The following is a 22,772-nucleotide window of genomic DNA, read 5'->3' as shown; positions in this document are numbered from 1 at the left end:
TCAGCCGGAACAATATTTTGGCTTGTTTTTTCAGCGAAGCGAACAAGACCAACATGCATAGTCAGACTTATCAGTGTCAGACTCATCAGGCATGCGAGGTGGGCACAACAGGCACGAACATTCGGACAGAGGCTAGCGTACGAACATTCGAGCGCTAGCCACGCCGTTTTTATTGAAGTGTATGCAAACATTTTTTGGGGCTACATAGCTGGCAACAAAAAATATGGGAAAAGATATATATATAGAAACAAGAAATATATAAGTATTCTAACATACAAAATTGCACGCCAACTTTTGTGACAGCTCTTGCATGAATTATTATTCCACTCTCTTTCTACATGCAACAAGATTATCTACTGTGTGCAATCAATCTAGTACTATCAAGGGATCCCATTTTATCTAATCAGCATCAAATTGCTAGTGCACCATCCACTATTTCGCTTTCATCATCGGAAGACTTCGATTTGGAAGCAACTCTGGAAAACCCATAGCCAAGAGAACTTCCTGTCGTAGCACACAACTGTAAAGGGAACAACAAAAGGCCATCAGATATAGTTACAAAAATTTAATGATATTGCTCAATATTATATTGCATGAACGAAGCACAGATTGTATGAACCTGATAGAAAAAGAATTTTTCCAACATGGTGTCATATTACATGGACTTCAGAAAACCTCAAAACTCAAGAACATAAAAAAAAAATCATCTAAGACTTGCTATATTTAAAAAAAAATTGGATGTCCATTACACTACATGTATTATTAGAAACGAACTGCACCCATTTGTTCCTTTGGTATACGATAGTCTACTAATTTGATTTTTGGGCTTTGGCTTCACCGAGCTAAAAGTCAGAAGGATCTTTATATTGTATAGTGTATACCATCACTGTTCCAGTTAGCAAATGGCTAGTGTTTAATCATATAACAATGTAACTAGTTACTAACATGAGACTGTCATCACAAGCTTACTTCAACACACATCTACAGATTCTACAACAGCTATCCTTGAATTACTACCATTTGGAAATTTGCTTTGCCTTGGTTTACTGCTTATCTTTTTGTTTGTCAGAAGCTTTCTGTTGCAAATATCATCAATAAGTTTAGCAGACCACTGAATGATGACATAATTACACACCTCTGTAAGCTCTGACAGATGACGATTCCGGAACTCGCTGATGGTTTCCTGAATCTCTGACATTGGAAGTTTTGCCTGAAATGAAGCATATGCATCAAATTCCATACATTACTAATAAGCACAGTGGATGGTACAATCAAATAAGAGCTTACTTGTGCAAGAACAGCAGCAGCTAGCTGAAGACTTGGCTCCAAGGTCTCAGGGACAACCTTCAAATTGTTCACACAATTCCATCAGAAGATATGTTATAAGTACTACATGTGAAATAAGGTATCTGATATAAGGGAAACTACCGATAGTGCATAATAGCAACAAAAGTTACACAGTACTTTGGGTGCATGCTTGGTCACATTATGATAAAAGCAATAGAACTCTCTCTTTGCAAATAGAAATTGTAAGTGTATATGGTCAATAAAAGTTGCATCAGGAAACCATTATCACCAAGAATGCTCTGTAATATCCACGTACCGCCATTGCACCAGCTTTCTCCAAATTAACACCATGATCAACATCATGTGCTCTAACAAATGTCTTCACATTTGGGAAATATTTGCTCAATGCCCAGACAGCTCTGTAGTTTGCACCAGGAGTATCCAAAGTAATTGCAGCAGCACAAGCTCTTTCAGCTCCAACTTTGTGCAGTACCTATTAAAATTCAATTTAGAACAGTACTCTCAACAAGCTATATGTGTTATTAAAATATAAACGAACTCTCCCTACCTCTCTGCTTCCAGCATCCCCAAAATACACTGGAAGGTCAAGTGCACGCCCAACTGCTACCCGATCGCTGACAAAGAAAATATGCATCAGAAAAAAGAAAATTTGGATGACCTGACCACTAATGTGGATAAATTGAACACGGATGATTTGGTTCCAAAGGAAGGTTAAGACATGCAACCATCAGATTGCGGGTCTTGCCAGCATTTTCCTGAATTCCTGGAAGAGTCTGCCTGAAAGTTTGTTTTATTTTGTGGATTTAATACATTCGAACTGCGGTCCCACATTAGCCTAAAATATGGTATCAACCATCCCAACTCTACACAGTAACTTACAGACTTAAATCTGCATAGGTTCATGCAGCCATACTTCATGGTTAAACATTAATTCAGAACAAACACTAAGGTTTTGAATTGCTATCCATGGTTTCTTTAAAATTCAGGTTATTGCAAGAAGCACCATACCTTCTAACATCAAGTGCAACAAAAGGGATTAACCGCTCTGACAGGAGTTGCGCAATGATCTAGTAAGTGGGAAACAGATTTATTAGGATCAGTCAGACATGGAAAAAATAGTAGTGTGTGAGGATTGCAATACAACCTGCCCAACACGTCCAAAGCCTAATATAATAATATGGTCTTGCAAATCGTCAGTCTACATACATAGACACAAAAAACAGAAGACAGCAACATTAGGCGAAAATTGACATGTTAAAGGAATAAAGGATATTAAAGAGCTGGCATGCTATTTGACTACAAACTTGGCAGATTATAAAAACAAGAAGCAATACTATACCACCACCACAAACAACAACAACAACAACAAAGCCTGTCAGTCCCAAGCAAGTTGGGGAAATACTATCCCACCACCATGTGTTTTTTTTGTCTGGCATAAGCTCTTTGGTTGATTGCTCATCTAAAATGGCTACTGCACCAGCTGATACATGAACTGATTGGATTTTAGATTTTTTTTTTCTCATCTTTGATCATTATCTGAGATAGGAGACAGATGCTTCAGCTAAAGTTATAACTACCAACAATTCTAGCCAAACTTCAGCATTGTTTCTGCATATGCAATATCCACATTATTCTTGTACAAACAAAAAAAAAATGTAACTCTCACTCATTATTTTACTGCCAGTTCTTGGGTGGGTCATGGCTGCTAAACTGAAACAGAATAATACACCCACTGTGCTCATCAATCATCCTCAGTATCTCGGTAACCATCTGAAGAGAGAATCACCTAGTTCTGAGTTTTAGCTCGTTCATAATTAGAATCTCCCGCTGGATATTACAATTGTCAATCAGCATAAATGGAAATAATCTTAGGGCTGGCCACAAGAAACTACTATAATCAAAAGTACTGAAACACACACAAAAAAGTAAACAAGGCCACTGAGTTGTTTGATTTCTTAACATTGTCAGAACCACTCAATCACACAAATATCAAATGGCAAATGAGTCTAGCTACATTTCACACAGGGAACACACTTGGCTACACAATCAGGCATTCAATTGAAACTTGTATTCTACATGGCAGGTTAGACTAGAGATATGGCAGACCGAAGGTGCTTTTGCATGCATTTGGCCAAAATTACATAAAATGTAACATAGTAAACGAAGCAAGAAGCAAAAGTCAGAACAAACAAATACCTCACTTTCCACGGGCAATAAACTCCTCACATCATGCTGCTCAAATTTTGATGCCAGAAACTGCCCTCCAGCAGCTAACCATGGTGTCACAGCCATTGAAATGCCAACGACTAAAAATAGCAACGATGATAATTGAGGTGATAGAAGACCCTGTAAAATAGTGTGTTCATTAGTTTTCCCTCTGCTCTATAACATCTATCCATAGCACAACAATCATATGATTCGTGTCATAAAACAACTATAGATATTCCTATGATCAACTATTTATTGTGTACAGGAGAAGTAGGTCTAGAGTACTAGATACCTGTGACACAGAAAGAGTTCTAGCTGTAGTTTCTGAAGAATGTATATTGTGGTGTTGGGCTGGAGCTAAGGCTCTGCAACAGCTTCTTAGTAGGTTGCTACCTATGGCTGCTTAGGCGTTTGTTGGGCAGTGGTCATGTGTTTTTTCCTAGTGTGTGGAGCTAAGAGTCCTGTACTTGGTTACTTGGGGGGAGCAGGCTCTGCCTCTCCTCCGTTATTTTATTCTCTTCTTAATGAAATGACACAGCTCTCCTGCATCGTTTGAGACAAAGAAAAGAAAAGAAAAGAAAACGACATATGTTACCTGGTTGACAGCTTCTCCAAAGGCAACAAAAGCAAACTCACCACCAGGTGCAAGCAAGAGGCCAACACGAATGGCAGCTATAGTAGAAACCCCAAACACCCTGCCGACAAATGTAACCAATAATGTCTTTCCAATTATCAAGAGACCCAATATCACAGAGATTGCTGGGAAGTTTGACAGAAGCAGCTTTGGGTCAATAGACATTCCAACCTGGAAAACCAAACCTCAATGTAAGAATTAAGCAAGGAATTCTCATCATCCTAAAATGATAAAAATACCTTGATGTTGGACAAGCAAAATCGGCAGATAAATAAGCGCTCGAGCATTGATTATTGGCATACATTTGATTCTACCTAACAGATGACAATGTACACACACAAAAAAAATGCATTTATTTGACAAGCTGATGAAAGAGGACACTGAAAGATACTTTATTTGGGTAACATACAATGTTTCGTATAGTCGAACCTAGTCGCCATGGGACCGACCAGGTGACTAATTGCGATTAGTCATCGACCAGACCAATTAGTTGAGCCTATTCGGTCCTAGTCATCCTATATATTTCAAGACATATACATATTATATATATACCTATGTATACTATATAGTATACACAATAAAGCAAGCATCAAGACTATATTAGTGGTTAATTGGTGACTTGTGAGAGTTGATTTCTCCACTGTCCAGAACTCCATATCTCAGGATGGAGAATCAGCAAGTGAGTAGCAGATGGGCAGCACAGCAAGCAAGCAGACTAGCAGAGAGGTTGCGGACTGAGGGATGGAGGAGGGAAAGGGCAGACACCGTTGGAGGACTCATCATGAAGAGCAGCGGTGACTTGAACTGGCAGAGGGCGCCAGCGGCTTGACAACTTCACTGGAGAGGAAGAAGGTGCGCAGGAGACAGGGAATAGAGTGCGGGGGAGGAGGAATAGCGCGCGGGGCTAGACTGTAATGTATGATGCTACACTGATAACATTTACTGGCAAGATTGTTCTGATAAGAAAAATATTTGTCGTCTGAGGAACTCACGAAAATGGTTCCATCTACAGTTCTCAACTGAAAAAATGGTAAATTATGTACTGAGAATTTAATATGAAGTTAAATACTCCCTCCATGTTCTTTTATAAGGCACACACACATATCAAGATTCAAACTTTAAAATCTTTGACCAACAATTTAGCTAATAATTTTTAATTATTATAATACAAACTTGATACGATTAGATTCGTAATCAAATATACTATCCAATTATCATAAGTTTATAACAAAAAATATATTATAAAATAAACAAATGGTCAAAGCATAATTTGGGAGACCGTGTCATGTCAAGCCGTGCCTTACAAAAGATTATGGAGGTAGTAACTAATAGAGTAGCAAGTCCGTGGTAACTTAATTTGATACCCATGATGATGGTACAAGGTTAGGAACACTTGAAACATAACACTAGCAGCATATCAGTGTTAAAGAAATAATTCTTGAGGAAATTATATTCACGGTACTCACCGTCATAAAGAAAAGTCCTAACAGAAGACCACGATAGGGAGCTATATCTGACTCAACCTGCAAGGAGAACTCCGTTTCTGCTAGTAACAGACCAGCCAAAAAAGCTCCAAGTGCCATTGATAACCCAGCCTGTGAATAGTAGTACCATAGAATCAAAAGTAGTTTTAAGCAATGCAAAGGCTAGAAATAAACATATAGAATACGAACCCGGGCTGTAAGAAGACTTGTGCCAAAAATAACAAGGAGTGTATTTGCTGAAAATATCTCAGCATTCCGATTTTCAGCAATTATTTTGTAAATAGGCCGGAGCAACTGTTTGATACAAAATGGAAAATGCTTGTTAAATAGTTGCAGATAAATTCAGATAAATGCAGTTGCAAGGAGAAAAAACAGAAACATGCATGCATGCAAGGAAACATGCATGCATGCTAGGAAACATGCCCATGTCCAGCTGGGCCCAGAGTCTACGTATGGCATACAAAAAAGTCCCAGAAAGGATAAGCAAAATAATGTAAATGAACAGTCAACTCACCAGACGACCTCCAGCAATTATGGCAGTTATAGCAGCTACTGCTTTGACTGCAGCCATTCCCATGGCTTCTGCTATTGCTTGGAAACCAACCTATAAAAAACAGATATTGAACGAAGGCCTCAAGATCAAGCAGTTCAAAAGGAAGTGTAAACTGGGCATGGTTTTTGAGGCGTTGTGGCGTCCTGTGGCGCCTAGGGTACACCTCAACGCCTAAGTGACACCTCAAAAACCATGAAACTGGGAAAGGCATTGGCTGCATCACTCACATGTGGCCCCAGGCCCCATATATCATCCTCAAGTTGGATGCTATTTCCAAAATTTACATATCGTAGGACTACTGAACAAATTTTCTTACTTAATAACATGCACAAGGATAATCCTGCCGATCAGTCACTAATGCTACAAATTTGCATTTCACCTATTCCATCTGAAATATAGAAATGTCTATTGCCACAGTCAAACTCTAACGGTCCCGAATAGCAACAAAAATTCAATGGGAATTTTGATTCAACATGAGTTTGAAGTGCTCCTAGTCACTAAAAATCATACTACATTGGTGTTCACAGACTAGTTTCTCGTGCTACAGTAGAGTCATACTCTCATTGGGCTATACAGCACATAAACTATGTGTACCAATAAGCAAAAGGTCCTAGGACAGACAAGGAAAAGAGCATAAAGATAAAATGGTTACCCCTCCTTTTGAAGAATTAGGTGATATGAGAGGTATTAATATCAACAAGACCACCACAGCCAAATCCTGGGGACAACACAAGAAAATATATTAAAAAGGCAAGCTAGATTAACATTACTAAAGGATTGAAGGCTCTCAATGCTTCAGAATGAGTATGCGATGCAAGTCGATACACGTATGCATCACAGATGTAAACAGCAAAAGATGCATAAAGATATGCAACTGTGAGGTGTGATCTAAAAGTTGTGAACAGAAATGATGTGCTGAAGTAAATTAGCAAGAAATGAACAAATGGAAAGCTGAAGCATAAGCTGCGTTATTTAAAAAACAGGGAACATATCTGAGCACAGTGAGGTTATACCTGGAACAATAACACAGAAAATGTAGCACGCCCATGACGTGACGTACTTTCACCACGCTCTTGCAATACCTAGAAAAGCAGGACACTAAATGCTTAAAGGCCAAGGAACAAATGATCATCACAAAACTTGGAAAGTATAGATAAATATATAATTCCCAGTCATGTGAACACGTGAATCAGGCATGGTTCCGGTCAAACATTTGAATTGGAAACATGAAAACCATGGGTTGGAAGCACTTTTAAAATATATCAATTTGATTGCATTAAAGATAGTAAATAGTGATCAAAGCGACAGAATAGAGACCTTGCCTTTTGTCCAAAATGTCAAGTGTCTTTGACCGGAGGGAGTAGAATTTTGTACTCACCTAAATGAAACCTAGTTTGTGCCTGAACATGGCATTTTGAAGCGTGGCAAGAAAACAAATTTCCCTAGTAGCTTATTAAATACTAAATGGCAACTCATATTAGCTGAGAATATTAATCAGGGGTATATGTTTCTGCTCATATGTTCGATCAGTAACAAAGAAACAAGAGTTTGATAAACAAGTGTGATTTCAAGGAAGTACTTGCAAGACAACAGCTGTGGATGACAGAGCCAAGCCACTCCCAACAACGATTGCTGCTGGTCCTGGTAGTGCGGCAAAACGATGAGCTATCATACCAACAGCTGCAGTAGTAGCCAGCACCTGTCAATTGTTCAAATTTATCAGGGAGTAATTGAGTAATGATAACTGTTTGATGGTTGCGTTAGCATGAACAGAACCTGAGCAGATCCCAAGCCGAAGACATACTTCTTCATCGAGCTTAGCCTTTCCACAGAAAGCTGCACGTGCAGGATATTAAGCCAGTATATGCTGAAAGAAGAAATAGTATCCAAAGGCACTTAGTTGTGTACCTCAAGTCCAATGTTAAATAGTAAGAACACGACTCCAAATTCCGCAATTGCCTTTGTCCCATGCACATTACGGATGATGGAGAGCCCATATGGACCAATGAGGACACCAGCAGCAAGATATCCAAGAACAGGACTGCCTAAGGTATCAAGGTAAAATTTATTTGCAGAAGGTCACAAAACTGATGATCTTAATCACAAATGTTTCCAACTTTTGTATGCACATGAGTCCATGCATTCTAGCTCCTAACTTCAGAAGTCCAGGCATTTCAATTCAGGAAAAGCATGGTGCACAGTTGTCACTAAAACAGTACAAGTTGATGAGACCAGAAGGGGAGTTGTTTAGTTCAATTGCAAACTTCCTTGGGTGACCAAAATAATGCAAAAGCTACAGATGCTACTAAACCATGCTGTGCACAAACAATATTAGAATATGTATCTCACCTCCAGGGATTTTCTGAAATAATGGTACAAAAATAACACTGGCCAGAAGCAAATACAGTATGTCAAAAAGCGAAGCTTCTTCCTCATTTACCTGAGTAGGGAAATGAAGAGCATAAGGAATTTACATGCAAGCTAAGTTTCATTATAACAGTTGAATATCATAGACGTACACAAAATGAAATCAGAAGATGAGCAAGTTCAGATGAGGAAATTGTACCTCTTGATGAGGTAAGAGCTCTATTAGCTTCTTTACTCTCTGTGGAATTTGCCGTATCTCACGAACTATGGGCTTTGTTGTGGAGGTTACCTTTCCAATACTTGTGGCAATGCCTTGCTGCTGAAATAGTTGACTCTTCTCAGCTCTATTTAAGAAGAATGCCCTACAGGACCCATAAAACAAAACCCCTTCAGGTATTGCCTAACTGACATGAATGAAAATGATGTCCACCAGTTATAATAAGGAAAACACTTCCATTCTCATTTCTAATTTTCAGTGCAAAGAAGAGGTGACTATACAGAAAGTATGCTTTTATCTGTACACAAATAACAGCCAACAAGGTAAATTGGTGGAGTGCAGTTATCTGAAATCAAATCCTTACTGCAAAATGCAAAACCTAAAAAACACACAGCAGTTGTCATGTGACTCACCCTGCACCAAGAAGCAATATCCCAACAACAAGCTTCGGAGCCTGTTTTTGCACAGATTTCATTAACCCCCGAAAGACAGATGTAGGTGTAAACTCTCCATCAACTTTGGAGGAGAAGAAAGATGCCGGGAAGAAGCGGGATGATCTCTTCACCAGCGCTTTTGGAGCACTCAGTGGTTCCTTGGTGACCTCCTTTCGTTCCATTTCCTGCTTCTTCCCTTGCTTCGACTTATCTGAATCAGGCTCAGCTTCTTTCTGAGGCTCAACAGACATCTTATCACTGCTTGCTTCATCATATATTTCACGGGATGGTTCAAGCTGCTCAATGCCCTCAACAGTCAAGTCACCAACTATTAGACGCTCGATACTTGACACCTCATCCCTCACAGAAACATCATCAGTGCCATCGTTGCTATACTCGTAGCCTTCAGAAACGCTATCCTCTTCAGCGCTTTTCTGCTCTTCAGCAGATGACGTTAGCTCCACCACAGTGTCAACCGAGGATATGGCCTTCTCCGCTTTCAGCAGCAACATTTCCGCATCATTGACACGCTGCGTAGCTTCCATCTCAAGAGCCACCGCCTGTTCAGCCAACACCATTATATTGGCAACATCTTCTTCGGCCTTGGACGCGTCCAACTGGGCCTTCTCAGCAAGCTCCGTCAGCCTATCAACCTCCTTCTGCAACTCCATCTTCTTGTCCTGAACTCGTCCCAGCTCCTCCTCGCACCGCGACAGGGCCGCCCGGCAATCCTTAATCTCTTCCTGTGCAGACACAAGGGCCTCCTCCTCCACACCTTCGATGCTAACCTCCATCGGCCCGACCGACCCCCGCTTCGCCTCCAGCGCCTCCGCCGCCAGCTGCAGCCGTGCCTCGGCCATCGACAGCGCCATGGTAGCCTTCTGGACGGCATCCTTGGCATCTGCCTCCTTGCCGATGATCTCCTGCACGGTGGCAACGGCCGCGGACACGTCTCTCTGAGCGACGTCGGCGCAGTCCTTGAGCGCGATGGCCGACTCGGATATCCGCTGCGCCTTCTCCTCGAACATGGTGCTGTTGAGCCTGGCCACCTCCAGCTCGTTCCTGGACCGGTGCAGCATCTCCCTGAGACCGTCGACGTCGGCGGGGCCGGGGCCCCTGTCGTCGTCGGACCACGAGCTGGTGGCCTCCTCGTCGCTGACCTCGCCGGAGTCCTTGGCGGCCTCCAACGGGCCGTCGACGTAGGCCAATGAGTCGCTGCCCTGGCACCGCGGCGGCCGACCCATGGCGCGGAGACTGAGAGGGCTCCCGCGCGTGGGAGCCAGGTAGAAGAGCCCGCCGCTGCCGCGGAGGGCGGCGGCAGCGGAGGACGTGAGGCTCCCGTTCCCGCCGCCGCCGCCGCGGTGCCGCGCTCGCCGCAGTGAGCAGGCCCGGAAGCCATTCCCGGCGGCGCCGATCTGCAGGCCCGCCCGCGGGGCCGCGCGGCTGGGCCCGACGCCGGAGGCGAACCTGGACAAATCCATCGTACCCTATCCTGTATCGTAGCCGAGCACGAGGACAATCGGAAACCCAGATCAAACCCGCGGAAAAGGAGAGGTTGGGACGAGAGAAACAAAAGCGGAAGACAGAGACAGAGACGGCGGAGTGAGTGCTCACGTACTGGTGGGTGGATACGGATTGGGCCAGAGGGCGACTGGACCGGAGGAACGGAGGCTTGTCACGGGAGAAGCGCCGACGAGGAGGAGGAGGAGGAGGAGGAAGGGCGGAGGGGCCTCGGCCTCATTCCATTCCTACGACAGGACTGCGCGAGGCGAGGAGGGGGAGTGGGAGGCGAGCTCACTCGCTGGCCCTGGCGCTCGCGTTGGCTTTTGCCCTTGGGGGAGGGGTTAAGGCCAAGGGCCAGTTTTGTTTTGCGTGTCCCTCCTCTGATCGATCCTCCCCCTTTGTTTCGGCAGCGGCGGCGGAGGGGACGAGGCAAAGCCACAGGGCCAACTGCCAAGCCAAACTGGCGCCTGCGACAAGCCGAGCGGATCGTGTTAGCCTGCCCTGTGGCCGGTGCGGCGCGCGCGACCTGAATCTCTCTGGGCCGGGCTTTGTTGATCTGCAGATAAATTTGTTTGGATTTTTTATCCTCGGACAATGGTATATTCCTCACTAGTGCTACTTGTACCCCACTGATTCAGCGACGGGACCGCCACGATAGGGAGATTAAAATTAAAAAGGAGATAGAAACGCAGCTTGTTTTTAAGCTGTCGCTAACCAGAGAAAAAGGAAAAAGAAAGGCATTACCACCCTTGAAGGTCCGGATGGCCAAGTAAGACTGACGACATGCTTAACATTGCTGTGGATTTTTACAAGAAACCTTTTTGGCAAAGAACCCGACTCAGAGATTACTCTAGATAGTGATTTTTGGGGCAACGATGAAAAGCGGACTAACTTGGAGAAACACCTCCTGGAGAGGCCTTTTTCTGAAAACGAGATTAAAGACGCTGTTCTCGAGTTCGAGTCTCGTGAGCCCTGATGGCTTCTCTTTTATATTCTATATCAACACTTTTGGAAAACAATTAGATCGGATTTCATGGCTCTGGTTAAATGTATTGAAAGGGTCACCTCAGCTTGCCTACACTTAACTGTGCCATGATTACCCTTATTCCTGAAGAACCAGAAGCCAAACATCTAAAAAGGTTCAGACCCACCAGCCTTTAGAACTGTAGCTTCAAAAAATTCTCCAAGGTGTTGAATAATAGGCTTATGTTGATCTGTGATAGATTAATTGCATCTAATCAAACTGTTTTTATAAAGAGGTACATCCTATATAGTGTTGTGGCTACACATGAAATTATTCATGACGTGGTACATAAGCAATAAAGTGGTGTGATCCTTAAGTTAGAGCGTGTTCGGCTGGCTCAAAGCCAGCCGGCTGGCTTGTTTTTCATCTCACAGAATCACTGTTCACGTCCTGCCAGAATAGTATTTTTCTCTCACAATAATCAGCCGGAACAGTATTTTTCAGTCCTGCCGAACAGGCCCTTAGGCTATGAAAAAACGTACGATCAGGTAAGCTAGCAGTTCCTTGATAAATGCTAGCTTCCAGGGGTTTTGGAGATAACTGGATTTTTTTTGGATTAGTAATATCGTTAGAGGGGGTTCGATCTGTGTAAGGACCAATGACCAAACAACAACAACAACAACAAAGTCTTTAAGTCCTAAACAAGTTAGAGTAGGCTAGAGTTAAAACCCAGCAGAAGCAATCAAGGTTCAGGCACATGAAGAGCTGTCTTCTAAGGCTAAGTCTTTGAATATATTCCATCCTTTCATGTCTCCTTTTATTGTCTCTATCCAAGTCAACTTCGGTCTTCCTCTGCCTCTCTTCACGTTACTCTCCTGGCTTAGGATTCCACTACGCACCGGTGCCTCTGGAGGTCTCCGTTGGACATGTCCAAACCATCTCAACCGGTGTTGGACAAGCTTTTCTTCAATTGGTGCTACCCCTAATCTATCACGTATATCATCGTTCTGAACTCGATCCCTTCTTGTATGACCGCAAATCCAACGCAACATACGCATTTCCGCGACACTTATCTGTTGAACATGTCGTCTTTTCGTAGGCCAATATTCTGCACCATACAACATAGCAAGTCTAATCGTCGTCCTATAGACCTTGCCTTTTAGCTTCTGTGGTACCCTTTTGTCACATAGGACACCAGATGCTTCCCGTCACTTCATCCACCCTACTTTGATTCTATGGCTAACATCTTCATCAATATCCCCGTCTTTCTGTAGCATTGATCCTAAATATCGAAAGGTATCCTTCCTAGGCACTACTTGACCTTCCAAACTAATATATTTCTCCTCCTGAGTAGTAGTGCCGAAGTCACATCTCATATACTCAGTTTTAGTTCTACTGAGTCTAAAACCTTTGGAATCCAAAGTCTCCCGCCATAACTCCAGTTTCTGATTCACTCATGTCCGGCTTTCATCAACTAGCACTACATCGTCCACGAAAAGCATGCACCAAGGGATGTCCCCTTGTATGTCTCTTGTGACCTCATCCATCACTAAGGCAAACAAATAAGGGCTCAAAGCTAACTCTTGATGTAGTCCTATCCTAATCGGAAAGTCATCCGTGTCTCCATCACTTGTTCGAACTCTAGTCACAACATTGTTGTACATGTCCTTAATGAGCCCGACATACTCCGTTAGGACTTTATGTTTGTCCAAAGCCCACCACATAACATTCCTTGGTATTTTATCATAAGCCTTCTCCAAGTCAATAAAAATCATGTGTAAGTCCTTCTTCTTCTCCCTATACCACTCCATAACTTGCTTATTAAGAAAATGGCTTCCATGGTTGACCTTCCGGGCATGAAACCAAATTGGTTCATAGAGACCCGCGTTATTGCTCTCAAGCGATGCTCGATAACTCTCATAGCTTCATAGTATGACTCATCAACTTAATTCCCCGGTAATTAGTATAACTTTGAATATCCCATTTATTCTTTAGATCGATACCAATATAATATCTTCTTTATTCTTGTAGATCGGTACCAATGACCAAAATAGTCCCTATTTTAAACCGGAGAAAGGCCTTAAGCAGGGATCCTTTAGCACCCCTTCTCTTCAACTTAGTAGCAGATGTCTATACCAGAATTCTTAATAAAGCAGTCAACTGTGATCTTATTAGTGGCTTACTCACAAATGTCTGCCCAAGTGGTATTGTATCTCTCAGCAATACGCAGATGATACCATCTTGTTCGTTGAGAACAATTTTGGTAAAGCCAAAAAATTTAAATGGCTCTTGGCTTGTTTTGAAAACATGTCAAGCATGAGAGAATTAATTATGATAAATGTGACCCTATGACCATTGACCTCTGACGATGAAGCCAATGTGTTCTATAATATTTTTTTGCTGCAAAAGAACAGACTTTTCCTTTAAATATCTTTGTGCCCCCTTACACCATACAAAGGCCCTCTTTGACACGGCTCCCGGCTCCCGCCCCTCCGCACCTGTCGGCCGACAGGGGCTACTGTTCACCAGAGCCGTTTTTCTCTCTCCTCCTTTCCTCTCTCACAGACCGAGGCGGAGCCGGAGAAGCTCGTTTTTCGAGCTCCGCGGCCCCAGCTCCGCCTGCCACCTATCGGCCCGTGGGCGGCCGACAGGTGCGGGAGCCAGAGCCACCGAAGCCCTGCCAAAGAGGCCCAAAGCTTAGAAAAGAGGACGATCATCAAAAGGGTGGCTGGCACCTCTCTGCTCGCTGCTGCTACTCTTACTGTTCAATCAACAAAGGAAACCAGCAGCAACAGCTTGCTCGGAAGAGCTTGCTGCAGCAGCCACAGCGTTGCAGCTGCGGTACCCCCTTCCGGCAGCTACTGTTCAATCAACAAGGAAACCAGCAGCAGCAGCGCTGTGGCTGCAAGAGTAGCAGCTAGGCTGCTAGCTAGCTTAAACGAGCACTTGCACTCTCCAACTCTGATTCTCTCAACGAGCTAGGCTGCTAGCTCAAACCAGGAAAATTTCCTAGGTGTATAGGAGTACCGCACAAACATTCGAGGATGCCAAAGAAAACAGGTATCTTTTCTCTGCATTTCCATCACCGAAACGAGTTCTAGATAAATACAGGAACGGAATATACAGTTAGTCAGTTACATACTAAGTACTCCAGTATATATCCAGAGGTTAAGCTTATGGCTGGTACAGTACAGGCTCGAGGTTCTTCGCCTATCACCCCCCTAAGGTGCCAGCAAAGATCAGAACCCCGACTACGCACAGGCACTGCTTTGAGTTGTGGCCAAAATGCTTAAGCGCGCTATCCTCGCAGAGCATGGGTTACAAAAACGGCTCCAGCAAAATGCTTCCCACCATTACGGCTCCTACAGTCCTACCTGCATCCTCAGAAAGTTAGCTCTGGAGAAAATGCTGTGCCAAATGTACATCAAGTGCTGTATAGTGGCCCCGTTCGCTGGTCTGAACTTTGGCTGAAACTGGCTGAAAAACACTGTTCCGGCTGAATTGTTGTGAGAGAAAACACTGTTCCGACTGAAAAAACAAGCCGAACAAGCCAAACTTTAAGACAAGCGAACGGGGCCAGTATAGCCATAAACGCAAGTGTTTCCCTCAAAAGAAGTCTAGAACTGCAATTGTTGTACTGCACTGTTGTGTGATGTGTCCCATATAATCCCTAAAACTCTGCTTTTCAACTTTTCAACACCCTGACCGAGCGGCGTAGCTTGCACGACTGCCCCTTTTCCCTAGTAAACTACCAGACTTGTTGGGAGCAGACAATGACCAGTCAAACCATGGTGGCATAAAAAAGTCTCACGTGCCAACGAAATAAGTGGAAATACAAAGGAGGGGAAGAAAAGGAGGGAACAGATCCTAAATTGTTGTGGTGATGATGCCAGGTGCTACCTAGTTGACTATGCCATGTTGGCAAGTTCTGCTAAACAGCAATATGGTGAAGGCTAAAAGTTTTATGAAGCTCAGGAAGTACAATGTAACTTTAGAAAGCTGTGTGTCACGAGTGTGCAAGTTTAGGGAGCTGTGGTTGGATGATAGCTTCACGAAAACCAAGTGAACAGAATGGGGGAGATAGTTACCTGATAAGTTGCCTTCACACTGATGAAGAATATGTCAATTGTCAAATGGGTCACTGCTTCATATGATGGCCTTGAGCCTTATATCGCCTTCCGTGCAATTTCCTGCGCATTCTTCAAAGAAGGAAGTGTGTTCGCTACATCATTATTGCTTTGAGCCAACGTGACGTTCAGCAGTACCCTGCGACATGTTTCTGCCAATCGTTGGTAAGGCTGTGCACAAAGCAAACCAACTTCTGCAGAACTTTCAGATGGTCCGTCCACGGTTGGTGCATCCGTTGTCCTCCGAAGCTTATCTTCCTCACGCGCACTTAACTCTTCTTGCAGTTTGGCTGCCATGACTGATGCCCTCTTTATACATCTAGATGGAAGCTGCAAGGACCAAGTGATCAACCTTAGTAACCAAGGTATAACAGTGGAGATCATTACTACTGTCTAACTTCAACAGGGCCTCAACATGCAAAACATTATGTGAAAAGGACACACTTCAAATAGTAGCTGGTGTATAAATGCTATCGTATAAATTAGAGGGTTCATCCCAACTACTGGAACAATCAACACAGGACACATTTGCTACAATGCTGCATAGAGCATTCCAATGAGGCAGAAACGACAAAATTAACCATGTCTATAATATTTTTATAGTAGTCAAGATTATCGGAATTCGGCACTTGCAAGACTGATAATCAGAACACATGCATTAATAATTTGGATAGTTAGACACACCAATGTAGGTACCAATAACACCATGACGATGAAAATTTAGTCCCTACCTAGATGAAAACAGCAAAACATGAAACCTAACAAATAAGCATAACAAACCTGTGCAAGCAGGGCAACATTAAGACCAAAGCTTCTATCTGAAGCTCCAGCTACAAGTTTGTACAAGAAAATAATTTCTCCAAGATCATTTGCCTCTGGCCTAGTTTCCACCTGTTTATCAGTAACTTCCAAAAGCTTCCTTGTGGCTAGATATGAAACATGATATGCCCCAACAGAACCTTCAAATTCTCTCTGAATATCAAGGATCTTTGGATAATGAGTGACAAAAATGACAATGCATTTTTTCTCTTTGAGAAGATAGTGTAAAGTAGCGTAAGCAATAGCGACACCATCATGTGTGCTTGTGCCTCGACCAAGCTCATCGATGATAACTAGGGATCGAGATGTGCAGTTACGCAATATGTTTGAAGCTTCATTCATCTCTTCATGGAAGGTACTTGTTCCTTGTTGAATACTATCAGATGCACCCATTCGGGTATAAATTCCATCAACAACATGCAACATAGCTGATGAAGCTGGTACAAAGGAACCAACCTACAAAAAAACATGAAGATGTTTTTCAGGAATCATCTAAGTATCATGATGAAGTTTGTCAGCTAAAAGAAATAACTCCTTTTTTAGAGACAGTAGAAGGCCCTAGTAATGCTTTTTGAACGAATGTCCAACAACAAGGTCATCATTTTATCAAAAAAAAAGTCATCATGTAATACATTCACAATGTGCTCCCATAAAGGATGTCATGAGATTTACATACCTGGGCCATCATGGTAATTAGTGCAACTTGGCGAATGTAGCAACTCTTTCCTCCCATGTTTGGTCCTGTGACAATCTGGCAGTGCTCACCATCCGTGTGAAGCTCGGTGTCATTTGGAACAAAATTGTTTCCAAGCAAAGACTCCAGAACCTAAAGCCCAACAGCAAACTGTCACCATCATTGTCAATGTACCTAACATAGGGCCTGTCTCCAGCTCCAAGAATTGTTCGAGCTGGAGCTGTGGGCATATGAAGGCATTTGGTTGAGCAATTTTGTTGTTATTTGGATTAAACACATGCTTAAATCACATTATTTTATCCTATCCTATAAACTAAAATCCTGTAATAATCTCAGAGCTAGAGATGTGCCAGACAGGCCCATATATGGTGTTGAACTGGAAAAAAGAAAGAAAAAGAGACCATGTCCTACCAGATAAACAGTTGGATTTAAAGATATGAAGTACGTTTCTATAGATGTTTTTCATTGCCACCCACCTAGCAGTAATATATGACCTAACCAGACAAGTAATGCAGTGATAGGAAGGGGAAATCCATGCATGTACCCTAGTATAAGACTTAGCTGACCCATTTTTAGAACAATGTCTTGACGCATAATCTTAGATAGAAGTATTATAGTAACTCCTCTTTAATATCTTGATTGTAAAGAACATTGTAAGCATAGAGAAGGGCCCAAATAAACAATGGACATAACAGTGTGGAATCTGTCAGTAGTAATAGCAAATAATATATTCCATCTTGTTGGCTACCCAACCAAAGGTACAATACAAGTTTTCAAGTATTTTAAAGTATGCATGCAGTACTCAACAAGTATGCATAACTACTCTACCTTTTCAGAAAGGAACTCTAAAATTTCAAGGTTCCTCTGTCTGTTGTCTTCCTAACTTTGAGACGTATAAAAATTTGGCAGTGCAGTGCCACTACATACACAACTAAAAAATTGAAAGAAATCTACTTCAACGACCCCAGAACCCACAAGAAAGTTTAAAAGTACATTATACTGCTTCTGATTTGCTGATCAAATTAGATAGTCTTGTTACTGATGTTTAGACTAGGGGCTCATGTTGGGTTTCAACTCTAGCCTACCCAAACTTGCTTGGGACTAAAAGGCTTTGTTGTTGTTGTTGTTGTTGTTGTTACTGATGTTTAGAAATGGCATGGAAAGTGAGCTACAACTACAACTGACCGGATGGCGTCCATCTTTGATGTGAATCTGACTTGGTTCATTATCATGGACAAAAATAGGCCGTATATAATTCTGCAAGATGGAACAAAGGTTGGCCATTGGTGAACAATTTCACACAAGAAAAAGTCAGACGCAAGGAGAGAGGAATTTTCATTACATTCTGCTTAGCAAGAACCGCAAATGAGTAGAGGCAGTCCAGAGCTGCAAGAGATTCAACAACTGCTTGAAACTGTGCATAGTACTTGCTGAAATCTGTTAGGAATTTATGCCACATAGACCTGCATACAACAGCTAGTTCCTCCTTAGCCAGTAATAGATTGTCCAGGTTCTTCAATATTTCAGGGGTGTGGTATCTGATGGCCTTTTTTGTGCTATTTATCTTTATCCAATTTGATGGTACCCTTCTATCTACTGGTAGCTGCAGGCACACAAAAGATAGTCTTAATAATATAACAAAAGATAAATATAACCTTTTTGCTAATTGAGAATGCAGTTAACAATATTTGAAGCTGAACTCAGACCACTTAACTTCGATCAAATGGGTGGTTCCAGCTACGGTTTTAAACTCCAAGTTGCACATACCAAGTTGCTTCCGATACTCCACGATCAATAAATCAAGTTTATGGTCAGCCATTTTTACATTTACATGACCTTCTGCAACCTATAAAACATGCGAGTGTCAAGCCTCAGAACGGGTAAACAGAACAAGTTCATTTCGTTTTGAGGGAAGGATTTGCCTCTGGGAACTGATCCATAGATGCAATGAATAGGTTTAGCATATCTCCTTGATCAGCCGCATCTTTGTTAAGACAAGACAGAAGTTTCATAGCACTATTAAGTACAGTGGATGACGAAGCTGTACTTATTAGCCTTCTCAGCAAAGAGGAGTGCACAGGTTTATGCTGAGACGAGACAGTGCCAATATCCTCAAGAACAAGCTTCTGCAGCTGCTTCCCAGCTGTGAGGATAGACTGGATAACACCAACAAACTGCAATGCAAACATTAGGAAATGAGGTACCAATAAGAGAATACAGCAGTCAGCTATTGGTATAAATACCAAGTGACCAGAATGATATGTAGCAAGGATACACGAAATGGCAAAGAATTCGGTTTGCAATCAACTAGAACAAAAAGGAAGAATACACATTTCACCTCTTTAGCTGTGGCTTTGCAATGAAAAACCCTTGTTATTCCTCTTTGAATGTCAACTGATCTTCCCAGCAATGCTAAAACTGATGAAAGGACAGTACACAAATCACTACGCGCTGAAGCTGTGCAGGATCTATCCCCTCCATCCTGAAGATTGCTAACTGAATGATGTGATCCCATTGATTCAAAAATCTCAGATACCGCATCGTGACGAGCACAAATCAGATGTCTATCACATAAGGGATGCGTTAACTGCAAGAACATCAAATTATCAAAGAACTATGAAAGAACAGTTGAGATAAATGTAAAGCTTTTGGGGTTGTCACATTTCATATTTTGCAATGTTCTGACATTTAGTTGGTTTCAATTGAATGATACACCATGCAAACATTCTTTTCATGAGAAGGCATAGATAGCCTTACCCAGTTTCTAAACAATCTAGACCCAAAAGATGTGCATGTACTGTTCATAGTTTGGAACAGAGACCCTTCTGTTGTACCATCTGAGTTGTTTCTGAATACCTGAAAGCACATTAGTTGTTACACCATGAATTGAACAAAAGAGAAGCAGCAGTTCACGAAAAAAAAAACTCTAGGTGTCCTGTTGACTGTATGGGAGAAAGAAATTATTGTCAACAAAACTGTCCACAAAGCTAGAGGCCAAGGACAGACCTGAGAAAGAAATATTAATAAATATTCAAACAGGAACTTTTACTTTGAAAGTGCTGCAAAAGACTCTACCTCAAGTTGTTGAAGAGCGTTTGCTGATAAGGAAAATTCTGTACCAGCAGAAAATGGCCGGAATGAAGAACCAAAGCATATTATCCTTTCCATGCCGAAACCTTTGAGATATCGAACCGATAATGCTAATGCTTGAACAACTAGCTCTGGCATCGCCATGATACCCTAGTTTTGAACAAATGGTCGTTATGAGAAATCATATACTACATGATGAACAATTGGTGACTTAGGCAGGATGATAATAAATACACCAAAACACCACTCAGAATAGAATTTAAAGGCTAACAGTACCTCAATCCCATGAAGATTGTTGTTGTCATCATTTGTTTCTATCAGCTTTCTATCATATTCAGCCCTAGAAGCATTGTCCACAGACTTTTCAAATAAAGTTATCAGTTCAGCCAAAGCACCACCCTCGCCAAAACATTCACATGATACATGCTCAACCCGCACATTAGAGGTGGGTCCCACATATGCCTTCATAATCTACACAACAAGTAGATGCCGATTTAGATAAATCTGGAAGAGAAATATTTACTCAAGTAGCAAGACCTTCAAGCAAAGTATACATAAAAGGAAAGGAAGAAGGTGTAGGGTAAGTAGCACATTAAAATCCACCATCAGAAGAAAACATTTCTTGAGCTTAGGCTGCCATGAAGAAAAGGCAATGACACTTCATGACAGACAACTGGACGTGAACTTGGCATTAATTGTAAACAGAAAGGAAATTGCAATGGTGGGAGCAGAAAAGGTGTGCTATACATACTACTAAACTACACTACAGTGAATTGTTTGTGGTTCTTGCCAATTTGCCAGCAACCATAGCATCAAATTGAACCTGTAGTGTCAGCATCCTGAAAATTAATATCCATATAGCATGACATCAAAACTATTAAGCTACAAATTAATTTAATAAATCAACAAGATTATAGCTAAATCTCTGATTAGTTTGCTAAATAACTACAGACTTCCATTAATAAAAGCGCACTAGCCATGAAAGGTAAGTGACACACAAACTAGACCAACCATAAAGAATATATGACAAGCGAGTAGAGGTCGATTATACTCACTAAAATATCAGCTACAGCTATCATGTGAGTTGAAAAACAAAAACATCTAAGAAACCTACAACTTGAACATGAGCACATGAGGGTCAAGATCAACTAACTGATAATTCTCGTCAGCTACCTTACCTTCTCTGTGGCGAAAGAGAGTGGTGTCCCCAGGATGACCTCCACGGGCGCCAATCCAAGCAGCACAGCTTCGAGATCGCTCCTGGAGTCGCTGTCCAGGAACTCCCCGTGGACGACCTCACCCGTGGACACCTCGATGGCCACCATCCCAACCTTCACTTGGGGTCCCTCCCTCCCCGCCGCCTCCACCTCCTTATCCACGAGGCAGACGAGGTAGCTGCTCCCCTCCTCGGGCGCGGCGGCGCCGCCACCCTCCAGCTCGCCTGCCGCGGCATCGATCGTGGCGCGCGTGTACACCGCGGACAAGCTCCGCGCGAACGGGGCGGCGCTTCCCGCGCCCCCGGCCGCGGCCTTGATGGCGGCGGTCTCGGTCTGGCGCACGACCCCAACCTTGTGGCCAGCGGCGACGAGGCGGCGGACGTGGAAGCCGAGGCGGAAGCTGGGGACGCTGGCAGTGAGAAAGCTGCGGTCCGGGTGCGCGACGATGCCGAGCACCGCGGCGGCGACGGCGGCGTCCTCGCCGAAGAAGCGGAAGCGGTAGCCCACCTCGACCATGAGGAGCACGTCGGGGTGGCGGGCCTTGAGGTCGACCACCTGCTGCTCCAGCGGGGTGTAGCCCTTGCCGCCACCGCCGCCGCCGGCGGCGGCGGCGGCAGTAGGGTTCAGGGGACGAGGCGGCGGCGGCGGGTGCGGGTCGAGCGGCTCCAGGAGCCTGCGGCGGACGGCGTCGCGGGAAGGAGGAGGGGTGGGATTGGGCCGTTTGGCGGCGGGGGATTTGGGGGAGAGGGAGAGGGCGCGCGCGCGCTTGGCTGGGGAGAAGGAGGCGACGGTGGAGACGGCCGGTTGCGCCGCGGAGGGTTTAGGGTTGAGCGGAGGCGGGGGCGGCGGGTCGGGGGCGGCGGGCTGGGGGGCGGGCTTCGTGGAGAAGAAGCGGGAAAGCACTTGCTGCTTGGGCTTGCCCATGGCGTGGCCGCCTCCGCCTGGTCGGTCGGCGCGGGAAATGTGGGGGCGTGACGCGTGACCGCGTGTGGGTGCCGGGTGCAGCCGCAGCCACAGCGAGAGGGTTTTTGAGGGGTTCAGTTCAGCCGCTCAGGCCTTCAGGATGCCGGAAGGTTGAAGCCTTGAAGGACCCGGTTGCTCTGGCTTCCAACTGGGCCCCATGAGCCGATCAGCATCAGCTTTGCCGGTGCAC

The 22,772-nt window shown here is 43.6% G+C and overlaps 2 protein-coding genes across 3 annotated transcripts; both read right to left on the bottom strand.

Moving 5' to 3' along the window:
- Positions 1-222: 222 nt before the first annotated feature.
- Positions 223-11,088, bottom strand: LOC136492825 (K(+) efflux antiporter 2, chloroplastic-like). The gene is made up of 21 exons (XM_066488868.1): positions 10,824-11,088; positions 9,185-10,697; positions 8,754-8,916; positions 8,537-8,627; positions 8,096-8,232; positions 7,964-8,023; positions 7,767-7,886; positions 7,201-7,269; positions 6,840-6,905; positions 6,149-6,238; positions 5,824-5,928; positions 5,617-5,745; positions 4,112-4,321; positions 3,505-3,654; positions 2,453-2,506; positions 2,317-2,375; positions 1,856-1,922; positions 1,604-1,780; positions 1,288-1,344; positions 1,136-1,210; positions 223-520 (listed from the first exon to the last, which is right to left on the bottom strand). Exons 2-21 carry the CDS (start codon positions 10,684-10,686, stop codon positions 410-412), a joined length of 3,492 nt encoding a protein of 1,163 aa, XP_066344965.1. The 5' UTR covers positions 10,687-10,697; positions 10,824-11,088; the 3' UTR covers positions 223-409.
- Positions 11,089-14,732: 3,644 nt separating this feature from the next.
- LOC136494199 (DNA mismatch repair protein MSH3-like) lies at positions 14,733-22,612 on the bottom strand. Of its 2 annotated transcripts, none has more exons than XM_066490363.1 (13): positions 21,581-22,612; positions 20,679-20,873; positions 20,388-20,552; positions 20,070-20,168; positions 19,651-19,899; positions 19,235-19,486; positions 19,027-19,158; positions 18,655-18,915; positions 18,498-18,569; positions 17,295-17,444; positions 16,580-17,074; positions 15,761-16,129; positions 14,733-15,200 (listed from the first exon to the last, which is right to left on the bottom strand). In XM_066490363.1, exons 1-12 carry the CDS (start codon positions 22,541-22,543, stop codon positions 15,839-15,841), a joined length of 3,324 nt encoding a protein of 1,107 aa, XP_066346460.1. In that variant the 5' UTR covers positions 22,544-22,612; the 3' UTR covers positions 14,733-15,200; positions 15,761-15,838. The 2 variants fall into 2 exon arrangements, with proteins under 2 accessions (XP_066346460.1, XP_066346459.1); XM_066490362.1 differs by having other exon boundaries at positions 14,733-15,046.
- Between the last annotated feature and the right edge of the window lie 160 nt (positions 22,613-22,772).

Source organism: Miscanthus floridulus, chromosome 11 (genome assembly GCF_019320115.1).
Source record: "Miscanthus floridulus cultivar M001 chromosome 11, ASM1932011v1, whole genome shotgun sequence".
Lineage (NCBI taxonomy): Eukaryota > Viridiplantae > Streptophyta > Magnoliopsida > Poales > Poaceae > Miscanthus > Miscanthus floridulus.
This window is presented reverse-complemented; position numbering and strand designations above follow the sequence as displayed.